We start from the raw sequence: 14,799 nt of genomic DNA on the forward strand, positions 1-14,799 counted from the left end.
AAGTAATGATTGTAAATATTGTCCTGAGGGTATGGAACCCCGGATTTCACATCGTTGTGCTACTTTGAGGTGACGCACACGCTATATGACGAGCGTGGGGTGGTGCAATATGACGAGCGTGGGGTCGTGCACCATTGGGGTTTGTGACTTAGTTCATCCCGTATGACTGTTAAACCGCGTACTTGACTGAAAACTATTTGCTATCATTATGTTTTGGAAAGTATTATCATGTTTTGGGTTTAATGCCATATTTGGGCCTCGTGCCAACTGTTTTGGACCCTTAGGGGATTTTTACTACTATTCCTCACTTTTTTGACTTAATATTTGTACGCAATCATGCTGTATTCTACTGTTTTCATAACTCAGCCATATTTACTCAGTTTTGACATTTTAATGATATTTTGGGCTGAGCCTTATGTTTTACTGTTGCACGAGTAGCTTGAGAGATTTCTGATTGAGTGAGGTCGAGGGCCTGTGTTGTGAGGATATTATGGTATCGGGTTGCGCGTCATAACAATATTGTACTGATTCTTGATTATGGGGCCGAGGGCCTAATTTGTCATGCCCCGAGGTGGCTTGTTATGTGGCCGAGGGCCAGTTTGATTATGCCACGAGATAGCTTGATATAGCGCTTGGGTTGTAGGAGCCCTTCCGGAGTCTGCACACTCCTAGTGAGCGCGGGTACCCAGTGTGAGATATGATATTGCCCGAGGGGCTATTGTTGTTTCATATAATTGCCCGAAGGGCTGATACGAGTGATTGTGAGGTAGCCCGATGGGCTGGTTCTGTTGATATTTTGCCCGAGAGGCTAATTTATGTTTCTATCCTTTTTCTCCCGATTTTCATCACTCGTTTGAACTACTGAAAAATGTTTTAAAGAGGTTTTTACTGAACTAAGGTGTTTTTATGATCTTTTACTGTACTACTGCATTGTTCTGGATTTATTCTATTTTGCTATAGCATTTTGTTGTGTTTTACGTGTTTTCCTATCGCTCAACTACCTTTACTTTTATTACTTACTGAGTTTACATACTCACATTACTCCATGCACCCTGTGTGCCGATCCAGGAGTCTCGGGTCACACTAGTGAGTGCTGATTTGCTTTCCAGCAGGCTTGTTCGGAGTTGACTAGGTAGCTGCTCGGCGTTCGCAACCCAGTGCTTCTCCTTCCTATCTTTATTTCACTTTGTACTAGCTTTGTATCAGACTATGTTGTCTTTTCATACTCTTAGACGAATTGTAGATGCTCATGACTGGTGACATCCCGATGTCAGGTTGTGTTTGTTTCCATATTGTTCTATTCTACTATATATTTTGGGATTTTTAGCTTATTAATGACTTTAAATGACTTATTATAACTGTTTAGTTGGTTTTGGTGTTTGTGTCAGCTGGGCTAGTGTCATGATAGGTGCCATCACGACCAGGTCCATTTTAGGGTCATGACAAGTTGGTATCAGAGCCTAGGTTACATAGGTCTCACAAGTCATGAGAAGGTTTAGTAGTGTCTCGTGGATCAGTACAGAGACGTCTGTATTTATCCTCATGAGGCTATAGAACCTTTTGGAAAACTTCATATTCTTGAATTCTTATCGTGCAAATCTGTTGATCCGAGTACTAAACTTTTGTTATTCTATTCTCTCACAGATAGTGAGGACACGTGCTACCGGTTAGGATAGATGACCACCAGTACCACCAGCTGGGGCCACTAGAGGCCGAGGACGCGGTCGAGGTCGTAGTAGGGGAAAGGGTGTAGCCCGCACAGCAGCTATGGTAGCACCTGCAGATCCACCAACCGCCCCAGTTCATGATTAGGTCCCAGTTGTGGATGCTCCAGCAACACTAGCTCAGGCACCAGCTGTGCCCATTGTGATTCCAGGCCTTCAGGAGGCCCTGGCCCAGATTCTATCAGTATGCACTGGCCTAGCTCAGGCGGTCTTAGTTACTACCGCTGCAGATACTTCTTAGGCTGGGGGAGACACTCAGACTCCTGCCGCTCGCACAACTGAACAGGTCAGGCAGGGACTTCAAACACCGGGGGCACCTCCAGCCCAGCCGGTTACAGCTGCTCAGGACTATGTAGTTCCTGTTATGCCAGAGGATGAGCAGCACAGTTAGAGAGGTTTGGTAGACTTCAGCCTCCAACTTTCAATGGTACAGAGGGCGAGGATGCCCAGGGTTTCTTAGACAATTGTCAAAAATTTCTTCGTACAACGGGTATTCTGGAGACCAGAGGGGTAGCATTTACTACTTTTCAGTTTTATGGAGCTGCCTTCACTTGGTAGGAGGCTTATGAGAGGCATAGGACTGTTGGTGCAGCACCCCTTACCTGGAAGCAGTTCTCTGTTCTCTTTTTGGAGAAGTATGTGCCACTGTCTCGTAGAGAGGAGCTGCGTAGATAGTTCGAGCAGTTGCATCAGAGAGATATGACTGTGACGCAGTATGAGATGAGGTTCTCGGAGTTAGCTCATCATGCTGTTTGGTTGGTTCCTACAGATAGAGAGAGGATCAGGAGGTTCGTTGATGGCCTCACATATCAGCTTTAGATTCATGACCAGGGAGAGGGTGTCTGGTGCTACTTTTGAGGAGGTTGTTGACATTGCTCGCGAGATTGAGTTAGTTCGTCTCTAGAAGCGAGATAAGAGGGAGGCCAAGAGGCCTCGGGGATCTGGTAGTTATGGTGGTGCTGCTTCGAGAGGTCAGTTTCAGCACGGCAGAGGCCGTCCGTTCAGACATGCTCAGTCAGCTCGCCCAGGTTATCGTGGGGCATCATCGGGTCATGGTTCTCACAGTTCTCATTAGGGCCATTCATCACCCAGTTCCCTTTCAGCCTAGAGTTCGTCCCGTGCTCTATCAGTTTAGGGCTCTTCTATGCCAGGTGCATCTGCTAGTCATTCCGGTGCTATGGGTTCCCTTCAGTCCCCGTCTCCAGCACCAGGGAGTTGTTATGAGTGAGGAGAGTTGGGTCACATGTGGAGGCATTATCCTTATCATCTTGGGGGTTCATCTCAATAGAGGAGTCATCCATCAACTTCAGTGCCAGTTACTTCACCACTACCCACCCACCCAGCTAAGGGTGGAGGTTAGTCAACTAGGGGTCGCGCTAAAAGGGTAGGTCGATCAGGTGGTGGTCAGGCCCATTTCAATGCACTCCCAGCTAGACCCGATATTATTGCTTCAGATGCTGTGATTACAAGTATTGTCTTAGTCTGCCACAGAGATGCCTCTGTGTTATTTGATCCCGGTTCCACTTTTTCATATGTGTCATCATATTTTGCTCATTATTTGGATACGCCCCGTAAGTCTCTTATTTTATCTGTTCGTGTATCTATTCTGATGGGCAATACTGTTATTGTGGACCGTGTGCGCCGATCGTGTATGGTGACTATTGGGGGTCTAGAGACCCGAGTGGCCATGTTATTGCTTTGTATGGTGGACTTTGATGTGATATTGGGAATGGATTGGCTATCTCCATGTCGTGCTATTTTGAACTGTCATGCTAACACAGTGACGTTGGCTATGTCGAGTGTGCCACGAATTGAGTGGCGAGGTTTGACTGATTTTGTCCCTAGTAGGGTGATTTCGTTCTTGAAGGCCCAACGAATGGTTGGGAAAGGTTGTCTTTCATACTTAGCATTTGTGAGTGATGTCGGTGCAGAGACTCCTAGTATTGATTTTGTTCCTGTTGTGAGGGATTTTCCCGATGTGTTTCCTGCAAACCTGTCGGGCATGCCATCGAACAGGGATATTGATTTTGGTATTGATCTGGTGTCAGGAACTCAGCCCATATCTATTCCACCGTATCGTATGGAACCAGCGGAGTTGAAGGAGCAGCTTCAGGAACTCCTTGATAAGTGGTTTATTCAGCCTAGTGTGTCACCTTGGGGTGTGCCTGTTCTATTCGTGAAGAAGAAGGATGGCAGGATGAGGATGTGCATTGATTACAGGCAGTTGAACAAAGTAACAATCAAGAACAAGTATCATTTGCCTCGTATCGATGATTTGATTAACCAGCTTTAGGGAGCGACAGTGTTCTCCAAGATTGATCTTCGTTCAGGGTATCACCAGCTAAATATCAGGGACTCGGATATTATTAAGACAACTTTCAAGACCCGATATGGTCATTATGAGTTCTTGGTAATGTCTTTTGGGCTGACCAATGCCCCAGCAGTGTTCATGCATTTGATGAACAGCGTGTTTCGGCCTCATCTCGACTCGTTCGTGATTGTTTTCATTGATGATATTCTGGTGTATTCTCTTAGTCAGGAGGAGAACGCGGAGTATTTGAGAGTTGTGTTGCTGAGATTAGGGAGAAAAAGCTTTATGAAAGTTCTCCAAGTGTGAGTTTTGGCTCAGTTTAGTAGCTTTCTTGGGGCACGTGGTGTCCAGTGAGGGTATTCAGGTTGATCTGAAGAAGATAGAGGCGGTTCAGAGTTTTCCCAAATCGTCCTCAACCACAGAGATTTGCAGTTTTCTTGGTTTGGCGGGTTATTACCGTCACTGTGTTTAGGGATTTTCATCTATCGCATCACCCTTAACCAAGTTGACTCAAAAGGATGCTCCTTTCATGTGGTCAGATGAGTGTGAGGAGAGCTTTCAGAAGCTCAAGACTGCCTTGACCACAGCTCCAGTGTTAGTTTTTCCATCAGCTTCAGGTTCATATACCGTGTATTGTGATGCTTCGAAAGTTGGTATCGGCTGTGTGTTGATGTAGAAGGGTAGAGTTATTGCTTATGCTTCTCATCAGTTGAAGCCCCATGAGAAGAACTACCCTGTTTATGATTTGGAGTTGACTGCCATGGTTCATGCGTGAAGATCTGGACACATTATTTGTATTGTTAAATCTCACATTTTTGTACGTTAAAAGTTTCGTCTTCGGTTAATTGAAGTAGACTCGGGGATGAGATCATCTTGACGTTAACGTACTTACGCTATTTATAACAAGCGATAAATAAGTGTTATGAAGGATAAAGGGGTACACGGATTAAAAAAACGAGTTTCGTTGAAAGTGGCCAATTTGGAATAAAATACGGATCGAGCGATAATACCTGATAATTATGAACTAGTACCATGCAAGGTACTATATGACCACAGTAGTATAATATATAAAGTATATATGAAATATTTTAAAATAAATAGAATTTTAAGTAATTTGTAATAATTTTTAAATTATGCAGGTAATTGGTTAATTACCGGGTAACTGGACATTACCCGATTAACAAATAAGTGGATAAAACTTAAGAAAATAACCCACCCCTACTCCCCACTTGGAAATGTGCCACCACTCTATATATAACTCATAGTCATATATGTTTACATGACAAGGTAACGTGTAAAGTCCCTAAATGACTCATTAGAATGAGTCATTTTAGTGAAAGACTTGATCAACTTTAAGGTTTGATTCCTTTGGACAAAAGAAGAGTAGTCCATTCTGATTCTTAGTTTAAATTCAAAGACACTTTGTCTTTAAGAAAGAAAACATTCAAGAACAGTGTTACATCTCGCATTTTCGTATGTTAAAATTTCGTTTTTAGTAATCGACGTAGACTCGGGGATGAGATCATCTTGACGTTAAAGTACTTACGTTATTATAACAAACGATAAATAAGTGTTATGAAGGATAAAGGGGTATACGGATTAAAGAAAATAAGTTTCATTGAAAGCGGTCAATTTGGAATAAAATAAGGGTCGAGCGATAATACCCAATAATTATGAACTAGTACCATGCAAGGTACCATATGACCACAGTAGTATAATATATAATGTATATATGAAATATTTTAAAAATAAATAAAATTTTAAGTAATTTGTGGTAATTTCTTAATTATACGGATAATTGGTACTTATCTAAAAAGAATTTGGATAAGGTTACTAAGGCAAGAACGTGGCAACTAGGGGTTAAGTCTGACTCATGGCTCTTGACAAATAAGTAGCATGTGTAGGAAATTTTTAGGATTAAATAAACCCCAAAAGTGGGCCCTACAAGTCTTTAAGGTAAGACATTCTTTTATATTGAAATTAAGCACTTATGTTGCTTCAGCAAGTTGTTTTACGTGATTTCATTACAAAAAGACTCAAAACCCCATTTTCAATTCGTTTTGTGTCTCCAAGATTAATGAAAAGGTTCAGCAAGAAAGTTTCCTCTAAGATGATACTTGATAGTAATGTACGTTACTTAATTTCATACGAAACTTCTTAGAAAAATTAGCTACGGGATTTTGCGACTCTAAAGGAGTACGGTGCAATCTTTCTCAAGAACATCATACGAATTTTTTCCTACTCCAGGTATGTTAAGGTCTTCCCTTCTTTCTTTTGGCATGGTCTAGATTATACAAAAGAAACGAGCAAATACACGGTTTCTATAAATTATTCTATTCATAGAAATAGTAGGGGTGTCTATATTCTTGATTCCCCATGAGAATTATTATTTCCTTTTGTTCATGGGTCTTAGAATAATACGCCGTTGGAAAAATTTATCTGGAAGGAATATTGAGATTATTACGTATTTTTCATACATTTCGTACATGTGCATTGGCCCATGACTAGATGGCGTTATATACGTGTATATATGTAAATATATGTATATGGGATATGGGAAAAAGTTACAGCGTTATATACGCACCACCACCTGATCAGTTGGTATATGATAATGATATTGCCCACAGTGGCTAAAATATGATTCAAACGGCGTCATATACGTGTATATATGTATGTATTCAAACGGCGTTATATACGCGTATATATGTATGTATATATATATATATGTATATGGGATATGGAAAAGGTTATGGCGTTATATATGCAACACCACCTGATCAGCTGTATATGTTGATGATATTGCCCACAGTGGCCGAGATGATATGATGGGATGCCCCCGGTGGCTTAATGATATTATGTACACCATACCTATGCATGGCATGACATTTACACGCACGTGCATGACGTTATAAACGTTTCAGTATTTACAAAGTTATTCAAATTTAAAAATTTGTTTCAGTATTCCATGTTTCATCTATGTCTTTTACGTACTAATTTCCATGCCTTACATACTCAGTACATTTTTCATACTGACGCCCTATTTCACGGGGCTTGCGTTTCAGGCCCGCATGTGCAGGTAGGCAAGCTGACGGTCCCCATTCTTAGGATCCCTGATCAGTGAGAGTTGGCGTGCTCCATTTGATCCGGAGCTGCTTTTGATATTGATACGATATATTTGTACATATATATGTATATGAGTATGACGTGGCTCAGTCCCGTCTTTGTACAGTTATGTTTTTGTTAGAGGTCTGTAGACAGTATGTCTAGTTGGGTTGTATGTGGCCTTGTCGGCTTTCAGTTTTTGATGTATAGTTGTCTATAGCAGCCTTGCCGGCTCGCCCACTGTATTCTGCTTGTATACGTACATATGCCTTGATGGCAGGCTTCTTTCACGTATGCTAATTTTGTAATGCAGCAAATGTTATTTAGGTTCATATTTTAGACGCATGCTTAGGGGTGTTTGACAGGTAAGACTCAGGCGTCCGTCGCGGCCCATCGGTTTGGGTCGTGACAAAAGTGGTATCAAAGTAGTTCTATCCTAGGGTTGTCTACAGACCGTGTCTAGTAGAGTCTTGTTTATGGGTGTGTCATGCACCACACTTATAAACAGGAGGCTACATGATATATAGGATGTTATCCTCTCTTTTTATCTCAAGATCGTGCAATACAAGAATTCTTGTTCCTAACGATACGTTATATTTTCAGCCGATGTTATCCTCCGAAGAGTACGGCCGCCCAGAAGGGAAAGTTTGTGGATGGTGAGACTACTAGTCGAGCACCACAAGTTACCAGTGCTCGGGGATAATCTCATGGTGAGGTTCCATCTCAGACTTCACATACCCCGCCTTTTCCAGAAGAGTTCCGAAGGGCACCAGCTCCAGCAACCGCCCCTATACATTCAGCACCTCAGCAGGATACGCCGGGTCAGGAGATGAGAGATGTTGTTCAGTTATTGACCCGATTAGTAGCCGCACAGGCTCGGCGTCAGGAAGCAGGTATTGGTCACGCAGATAGGTCCGTGAGCGCGAGGGTTCGTGACTTTATTAATTTAGACCCTCCAGTATTCACTGGAGCAGACCCGAATGAGGATCCTCAGGTATTTATTAATATAGTACAGAGGACGTTACGGGTAATGAAGGCCACTGAGACTGAGTCAGTTGAGCTAGCTTCCTATAGACTCCGAGATGTTGCAGTTAATTGGTACGAGTCTTGGGAATTGTCCAGAGGTGAGAATGCCCCTCCAGCGGTATGGCAGGAGTTTATAGAAGCTTTTCTTCGTCATTATCTGCCACCAGAGCTTAGGCGAGCCAGAGTTAATAGGTTCTTGACCCTTCGGCAGGGAAACATGAGTGTTCGGGAGTACTGTCTTCAGTTTGATTCGTTGTCTAGGTATGCTCCCACTATTGTATCTAAGATGGAGGATCGAATTCACCGATTCGTGATGGGATTAAAGCCTTACTTGCTTAATAATTGTATGTCAGTTTCACTTTATCCAGACATGGATATTTCTCATATTCAGGCGTACGCTCAGGGTGTAGAGGAGCGTAAACAGAAACAGAGGGCCGATCGTGAGCATGATAGGGCCCAGAATAAAAGAGCGAGGTCTTCGAGTCCTTCTGGTGAGTTTCGAGATGGTCAGAGGCAGCAGTATTTGAGATATCCATCCCAGCCCTCGGCTAGCCCGCCCCCTCAGTCTGGAGGAAAGAGATTTGATCGTTCTACATATTCAAGGCCTGGTCAGAATTTTAGGGCCTCGAGTTCTCAATATAGGGGTGAGTCAAATCAGATGAGGCCACCCTTGCCACGATGTACTCTATGTGGTAAGCAGCATACTGGGCAGTGCCATATGGGACTAGATGTTTGTTATACTTGTGGTTATCCGGGCCACATTATGAGGGATTGCCCGATGAGAGGTGATGCAAGCATAGCTCAGCCAGCGGGATTTGTGGCTGGATCGTCATCATCAGTATGCCCCCCAGGCAAAGTCCCCAAGCACCAATGAGTCGTGGTAGAGGCATAGGCGGAGCATCTAGCTCGAGCAACCCTCAGAACCGCATTTATGCATTGGCAGGACGACAGGACCAAGAGTCATCGCCTGATGTTGTTACAGGTATATTATTAGTCTCCTCCTACGATGTATATGCAGTAATTGATCCAGGTTCCACCTTATCATACGTTACTCCGTTGATTGCAAGTAAGTTTGAAATAAAACCTGAATTGGTTAAACCTTTTGAGGTGTCTACACCTGTTGGGGACTCGGTGATAGCTAAGCAGGTATATAGGGGTTGTATAATAATAGTTCATGGTCGACCTACCGTAGCAGACTTAATCGAGTTAGATATGGTAGAATTTGATGTTATAATGGGTATGGATTGGTTGGCTTCTTGTCATGCCAATGTTGATTGTAGATCGAAAGATAGTCCGATTTCAATTTCCGGGGGAGCCTATTTTGGAGTGGAAAGGTAACACGGCATCGCCGAGAGGTAGATTTATTTCCTATCTCAAGGCAAGGAAGATGATCAGAAAGGGCTATATTTAAAACTTAGTTCGGGTTCAGGATATGGAAGTAGAGTCACCAACCATTCAGTCCATCCCTGTGGTAAATGAGTTTCCAGATACCTTCCCTAATGAACTTTTGGGTCTCCTGCTTGGGCGAGAAATTGAGTTTTCTATTGACCTACTACCAGATACTCACCCAATATCTATTCCTCCCTATACAATGGCCCCCGCAGAGCTGAAAGAGTTGAAAGAACAACTAAAGGACTTGCTTGAAAAAGGTTTTATCAGACCTAGTACGTCACCGTGGGGAGCACCTGTGTTGTTTGTAAGGAAGAAAGATGGTTCCTTAAGAATGTGTATTGATTATAGGCAACTGAATAAGGTGACAATCAAGAATAAGTACCTGCTCCCGAGGATTGACGACTTATTTGATCAGTTGCAAGGTGCCAAGTGGTTTTCAAAGATAGACTTGAGGTCCAGGTACCATCAAGTAAGGTTTAAGGATTAATATATTCCGAAGACAGCATTCAGGATTAGATATGGGCATTTTGAGTTACGGGTTATGTCGTTCGGTCTGACCAATGCCCCAGCAGTATTCATGGATTTGATGAACCGTGTGTTCAGGCCTTTCTTAGATCTGTTTGTAATTGTATTTATTGATGATATATTGGTATATTCTCGTTCAGAGGATGAGCATGCTGGTCATCTGCGTACGGTGCTCAGAGTTCTACAAGAAAGGAAGTTGTATGCAAATTTTTCTAAGTGTGAATTCTGGTTGAACTTTGTAACTTTCCTTGGGCATATCATTTCGGGTGAAGGCATCCTGGTGGATACACAAAAGATTGAGGCAGTAAAGACTTGGCCTAGGCCCACAACACCAACAGAGGTTCGTAGTTTTCTTGGGTTGGCAGGATATTACAGGAGATTTGTGGAAGGATTTTCTTCCCTTTCAGCACCTTTAACAAAGTTGACTCAGAAGGGAGCAAAGTTTCAATGAACTGATGCTTGTGAACAGAGTTTCCAGGCATTAAAGGATAGGTTAACTTCAGCACCGGTTCTAACGCTTCGAGAAGGGACCGATGGTTATGTTATCTATTGCGATGCTTCAGACGTTGGATTGGGTTGTGTGCTGATGCAGCATGGTAAGGTTGTGGCTTATGCTTCTAGACAACTAAGAAAGCACGATAAGAACTACCCGACCCATAATTTAGAGTTAGCTACGGTGATTCATGCACTAAAGATGTGGAGGCACTACTTGTATGGCATTCATGTTGATATCTATATGGATCATAAGAGCCTCCAGTACATCTTCAAGTAAAGGGAATTGAATCTTCGTCAAAGGAGATGGTTGGAGCTACTTAAAGACTATGACGTTGATATTTTATACCATCCGGGGAAGTCAAACGTAGTTGCCGATGCTCTCAGCCATAGATCTATGGGTAGCTTGTCGTATTTGCAGCCAGAAAATAGGGGAATAGCCCATGAGGTTCATCAGCTAGCTAGTCTTGGAGTTCAGTTACTGGACTCAGGTGACATTGGAATTACTCATCCGGATACGGCAACATCATCTTTAGTAACTAAAGTAAAGGAACGCCAGTACGAGGATCCTGTGCTAATTCATTATAGAGATACCACTCTTCAGAAGGAGAAGACACCGTTTGTAATTACTGAAGATGGGGTCCTCAGATATCAAGGGCGATTATGTGTGCCTAATGTTGCAGGGTTGCGTCGGTAGGTTATGGGAGAAACTCACTATTCCCGTTATTCTATCCATCCAGGAACGACAAAGATGTATCATGACATCAGGGAAATATATTGGTGGGACGGAATGAAAAAGGATATAGCAGAATTTGTTGCTCAGTGCCCTAACTGTCAGCTGGTTAAGATCGAGCATCAAAAACCTGGTGGATTATTGTAGGTTATGGAGATTTCGACTTGGAAATGGGAAATAATCAATATGGACTTCATCATAGGCTTACCTCGTACCCAGTGTAAGTTCGATTCAATATGGGTGATCTTTGATAGGCTCACAAAGTCAGTCCATTTTCTGCCCGTTAGAACTACGTATTCCTCAGAAGATTATGCGAGGCTTTATATTAAGGAGATAGTACGACTGCATGGTGTACCTGTATCTATTATATCAGATAGATGAGCTCAATTTACAGCTAACTTTTGGAGGTCCTTCCAAAAGGGATTGGGGACTCAAGTAAGTCTTAGTACAACATTTCATTCCCAGACAGACGGACAGACTGAGCGTACTATTCAAACACTAGAGGATATGTTGCGAGCTTGTGTAATAGACTTCAAAGGTAGCTGGGATGGTCATCTGCCGCTTATTGAGTTCGCATATAATAATAACTACCATTCCAGCATTCAGATGGCTCCATACGAAGCTCTTTACGGATGAAAGTGTAGGTCGCCTATAGGGTGGTTCGACGTTGGAAAATCTGGATTACACGGGCCAGACCTGGTTCAACAAGCCATAGAAAAAGTAAAGATTATCCGGGATCGACTATTGACAGCTCAGAGTCGTCAGAAGTCATATTCAGATGTGCGACGTCGAGATTTAGAGTTCGGGGCTAATGACTGGGTATTCTTGAAGGTGTCGCCTAGAAGGGTGTGATGAGATTTGGCAAAAAGGGTAAACTTAGCCCACGGTATATTGGGCCTTATAGGATTATTCGGAGAGTGGGTCGAGTAGCTTATGAGTTAGAATTGCCCTTGGAATTGGAGTCTGTCCACCCAGGTTTTCACGTATCTATGTTACAAAAGTGCATTGGAAATCCTACCCGAGTAGTGCCCACGAATGATGTACAGATTGCAGAGGACTTGTCATACGAGGAAATTCCGGTTGCCATTCTAGACCGACAAATTCGCAAGTTGCGGAATAAGGAGGTAGCCTCCGTGAAAGTGCTTTGGAGGAACAACAATGTAGAAGAAATGACTTGGGAGGCCGAGGAAGACATAAAGTCTATATTTCCTCTTCCAGAGAAGGTTCTAACTGAGACGCCATAACCTTAAGGTGCGTGTATAAATTTATCTGTTAATAATTGTCGTTGTCCTGTGTATCGTTGAATTATTAAGCTTCTACAAGGAGAATTGGTAGTAGTGCTATGACCAAGCCGACCCTACCAAAGTTATGCAGATTAGGGGGAGTTGAACATTCGAGGACGAATGTTTCTAAGGAGGGAAGGATGTTACATCTCGCATTTTTGTACGTTAAAATTTTAGTTTTAGTAACCGACGTAGACTCGGGGATGAGATCATCTTGATGTTAACGTACTTACGTTATTATAACAAGCGATAAATAAGTGTTATAAAGGATAAAGGGGTATACGGATTAAAGAAAATAAGTTTCGTTGAAAGCGGTCAATTTGGAATAAAATACGGGTCGAGCGATAATACCCGATAATTATGAACTAGTACCATGCAAGGTACCATATGACCACGATAGTATAATATATAATGTATATATGAAGTATTTTAAAAATAAATAAAATTTTAAGTAATTTGTGGTAATTTCTTAATTATACGGGTAATTGGTACTTATCTAAAAAGAATATGGATAAGGTTACTAAGGCAAGAACGTGGCAACTAGGGGTTAAGTCATTGTGACTCATGGCTCTTGACAAATAAGTAGCATGTGTAGGAAATTTTTAGGATTAAATAAACCCCAAAAGTGGGCCCTACAAGTCTTTAAGGTAAGACATTCTTATATATTGAAATTAAGCACTTATGTTGCTTCAGCAAGTTGTTTTACGTGATTTCATTACAAAAAGACTCAAAACCCCATTTTCAATTTGTTTTGTGTCTCCAAGATTAATGAAAAGGTTCAACAAGAAGGTTTCCTCCAAGATGATACTTGATAGTAACGTACGTTACTTAATTTCATACGAAACTTCTTAGAAAAATTAGCCACGGGATTTTGCGACTCTAAAGGAGTACGGTGCAATCTTTCTCAAGAACATCATACGAATGTTTCCCTACTCCAGGTATGTTAAGGCCTTCCCTTCTTTCTTTTGGCATGGTCTAGATTATACGAAAGAAACGAGCAAATACACGGTTTCTATAAATTATTCTATTCATAGAAATAGTAGGGGTATCTATATTCTTGATTCCCCATGAGAATTATTATTTCCTTCTGTTCATGGGTCATAGAATAATACGTAGTTGGAAAAATTTATCTGGAAGGAATATTGAGATTATTACGTATTTTTCATGCATTTCGTACATGTGCATTGACCCATGACCAGATGGCGTTATATACGCATAGGCAAGCTGACGGTCCCCATTTTTAGGATCCCTGATCAGCGAGAGTTGGCGTGCTCCATTTGATCCGGAGCTGCTTTTGATATTGATACGATACGTTTGTTCATATATATGTATATGAGTATGACGTGGCTCAGTCCCGTCTTTGTACAGTTATGTTTTTGTAAGAGGTCTGTAGACAGTATGTTTAGTTGGGTTGTATGTGGCCTTGTCGGCTTTCAGTTTTTGATGTATATTTATCTATAGCAGCCTTGCCGGCTCGCCCACTTTATTCTGCCTGTATACGTACATATGCCTTGATGGCAGGCTTCTTTCATGTATGTTAATTTTGTAATGCAGCAGATGTTATTCAGGTTCATATTTTAGACGCATACTTAGGAGTGTTTGACAGGTAAGACTCAGGCGCCCGTCGCGGCCCATCGGATTGGGTCGTGACAAACAGAATCTGTACCCATTCGTCCAAAAATTGTAAAAAAAACAAGCCAATTTCGTTCCTCAAGTTGAAAAGCGCAGAAGCTTAAATCCAATTTTTTTGGGTTCTTAATTGAATCCACAAAGGTTTTCAATGGGATAATTATACGGAGTTGTTCCTACTCCAGTTATGTTAAGGTTCCCCTTCTTTATTTTTGGCATGATCCAAGTTATACAGAAGAAATAAACAAACACACAGTTTTCATAAATGACTCTATTCATAGAAATACTAGGGGTCTCTATGTTCTTAATTACCCATAAAAATTATTATTATTTTCTATTCATGGGTCTCAGAATAATACGCAGTTGGAAAATTTTATCCGGAAGGAATATTGAGATTATTATGTATTTTTCATACATTTCATACATGTGCATTGACCCATGACCAGATGGCATTATATACGTGTATATATGTAAATATATGTATATGGGATATGGGAAAAGGTTACGCACCACCACCTGATCAGCTGGTATATGTTGATGATGTTGCCCACAATGGCCGAGATGATATGATGGGATGCCCCC

At 41.9% G+C, this 14,799-nt stretch overlaps 1 protein-coding gene across 1 annotated transcript; it reads left to right on the forward strand.

Moving 5' to 3' along the window:
* Nucleotides 1–8,449: 8,449 nt before the first annotated feature.
* On the forward strand, nucleotides 8,450–9,037 carry LOC138876052 (uncharacterized). The gene has a single exon (XM_070154939.1). The coding sequence runs from the start codon at nucleotides 8,450–8,452 to the stop codon at nucleotides 9,035–9,037; it is 588 nt and encodes a 195-aa protein (XP_070011040.1).
* The last annotated feature ends 5,762 nt before the right edge of the window (nucleotides 9,038–14,799 follow it).

The sequence above is a fragment of the Nicotiana sylvestris genome, chromosome 8 (genome assembly GCF_000393655.2).
Source record: "Nicotiana sylvestris chromosome 8, ASM39365v2, whole genome shotgun sequence".
In the NCBI taxonomy this organism is placed as follows: Eukaryota; Viridiplantae; Streptophyta; class Magnoliopsida; order Solanales; family Solanaceae; genus Nicotiana; species Nicotiana sylvestris.

Coding starts and splice junctions, on each gene's coding strand:
- LOC138876052 (XM_070154939.1), top strand. CDS start 8,450: ATGGAGGATCGAATTCACCGATTCGTGATGGGATTAAAGCCTTACTTG.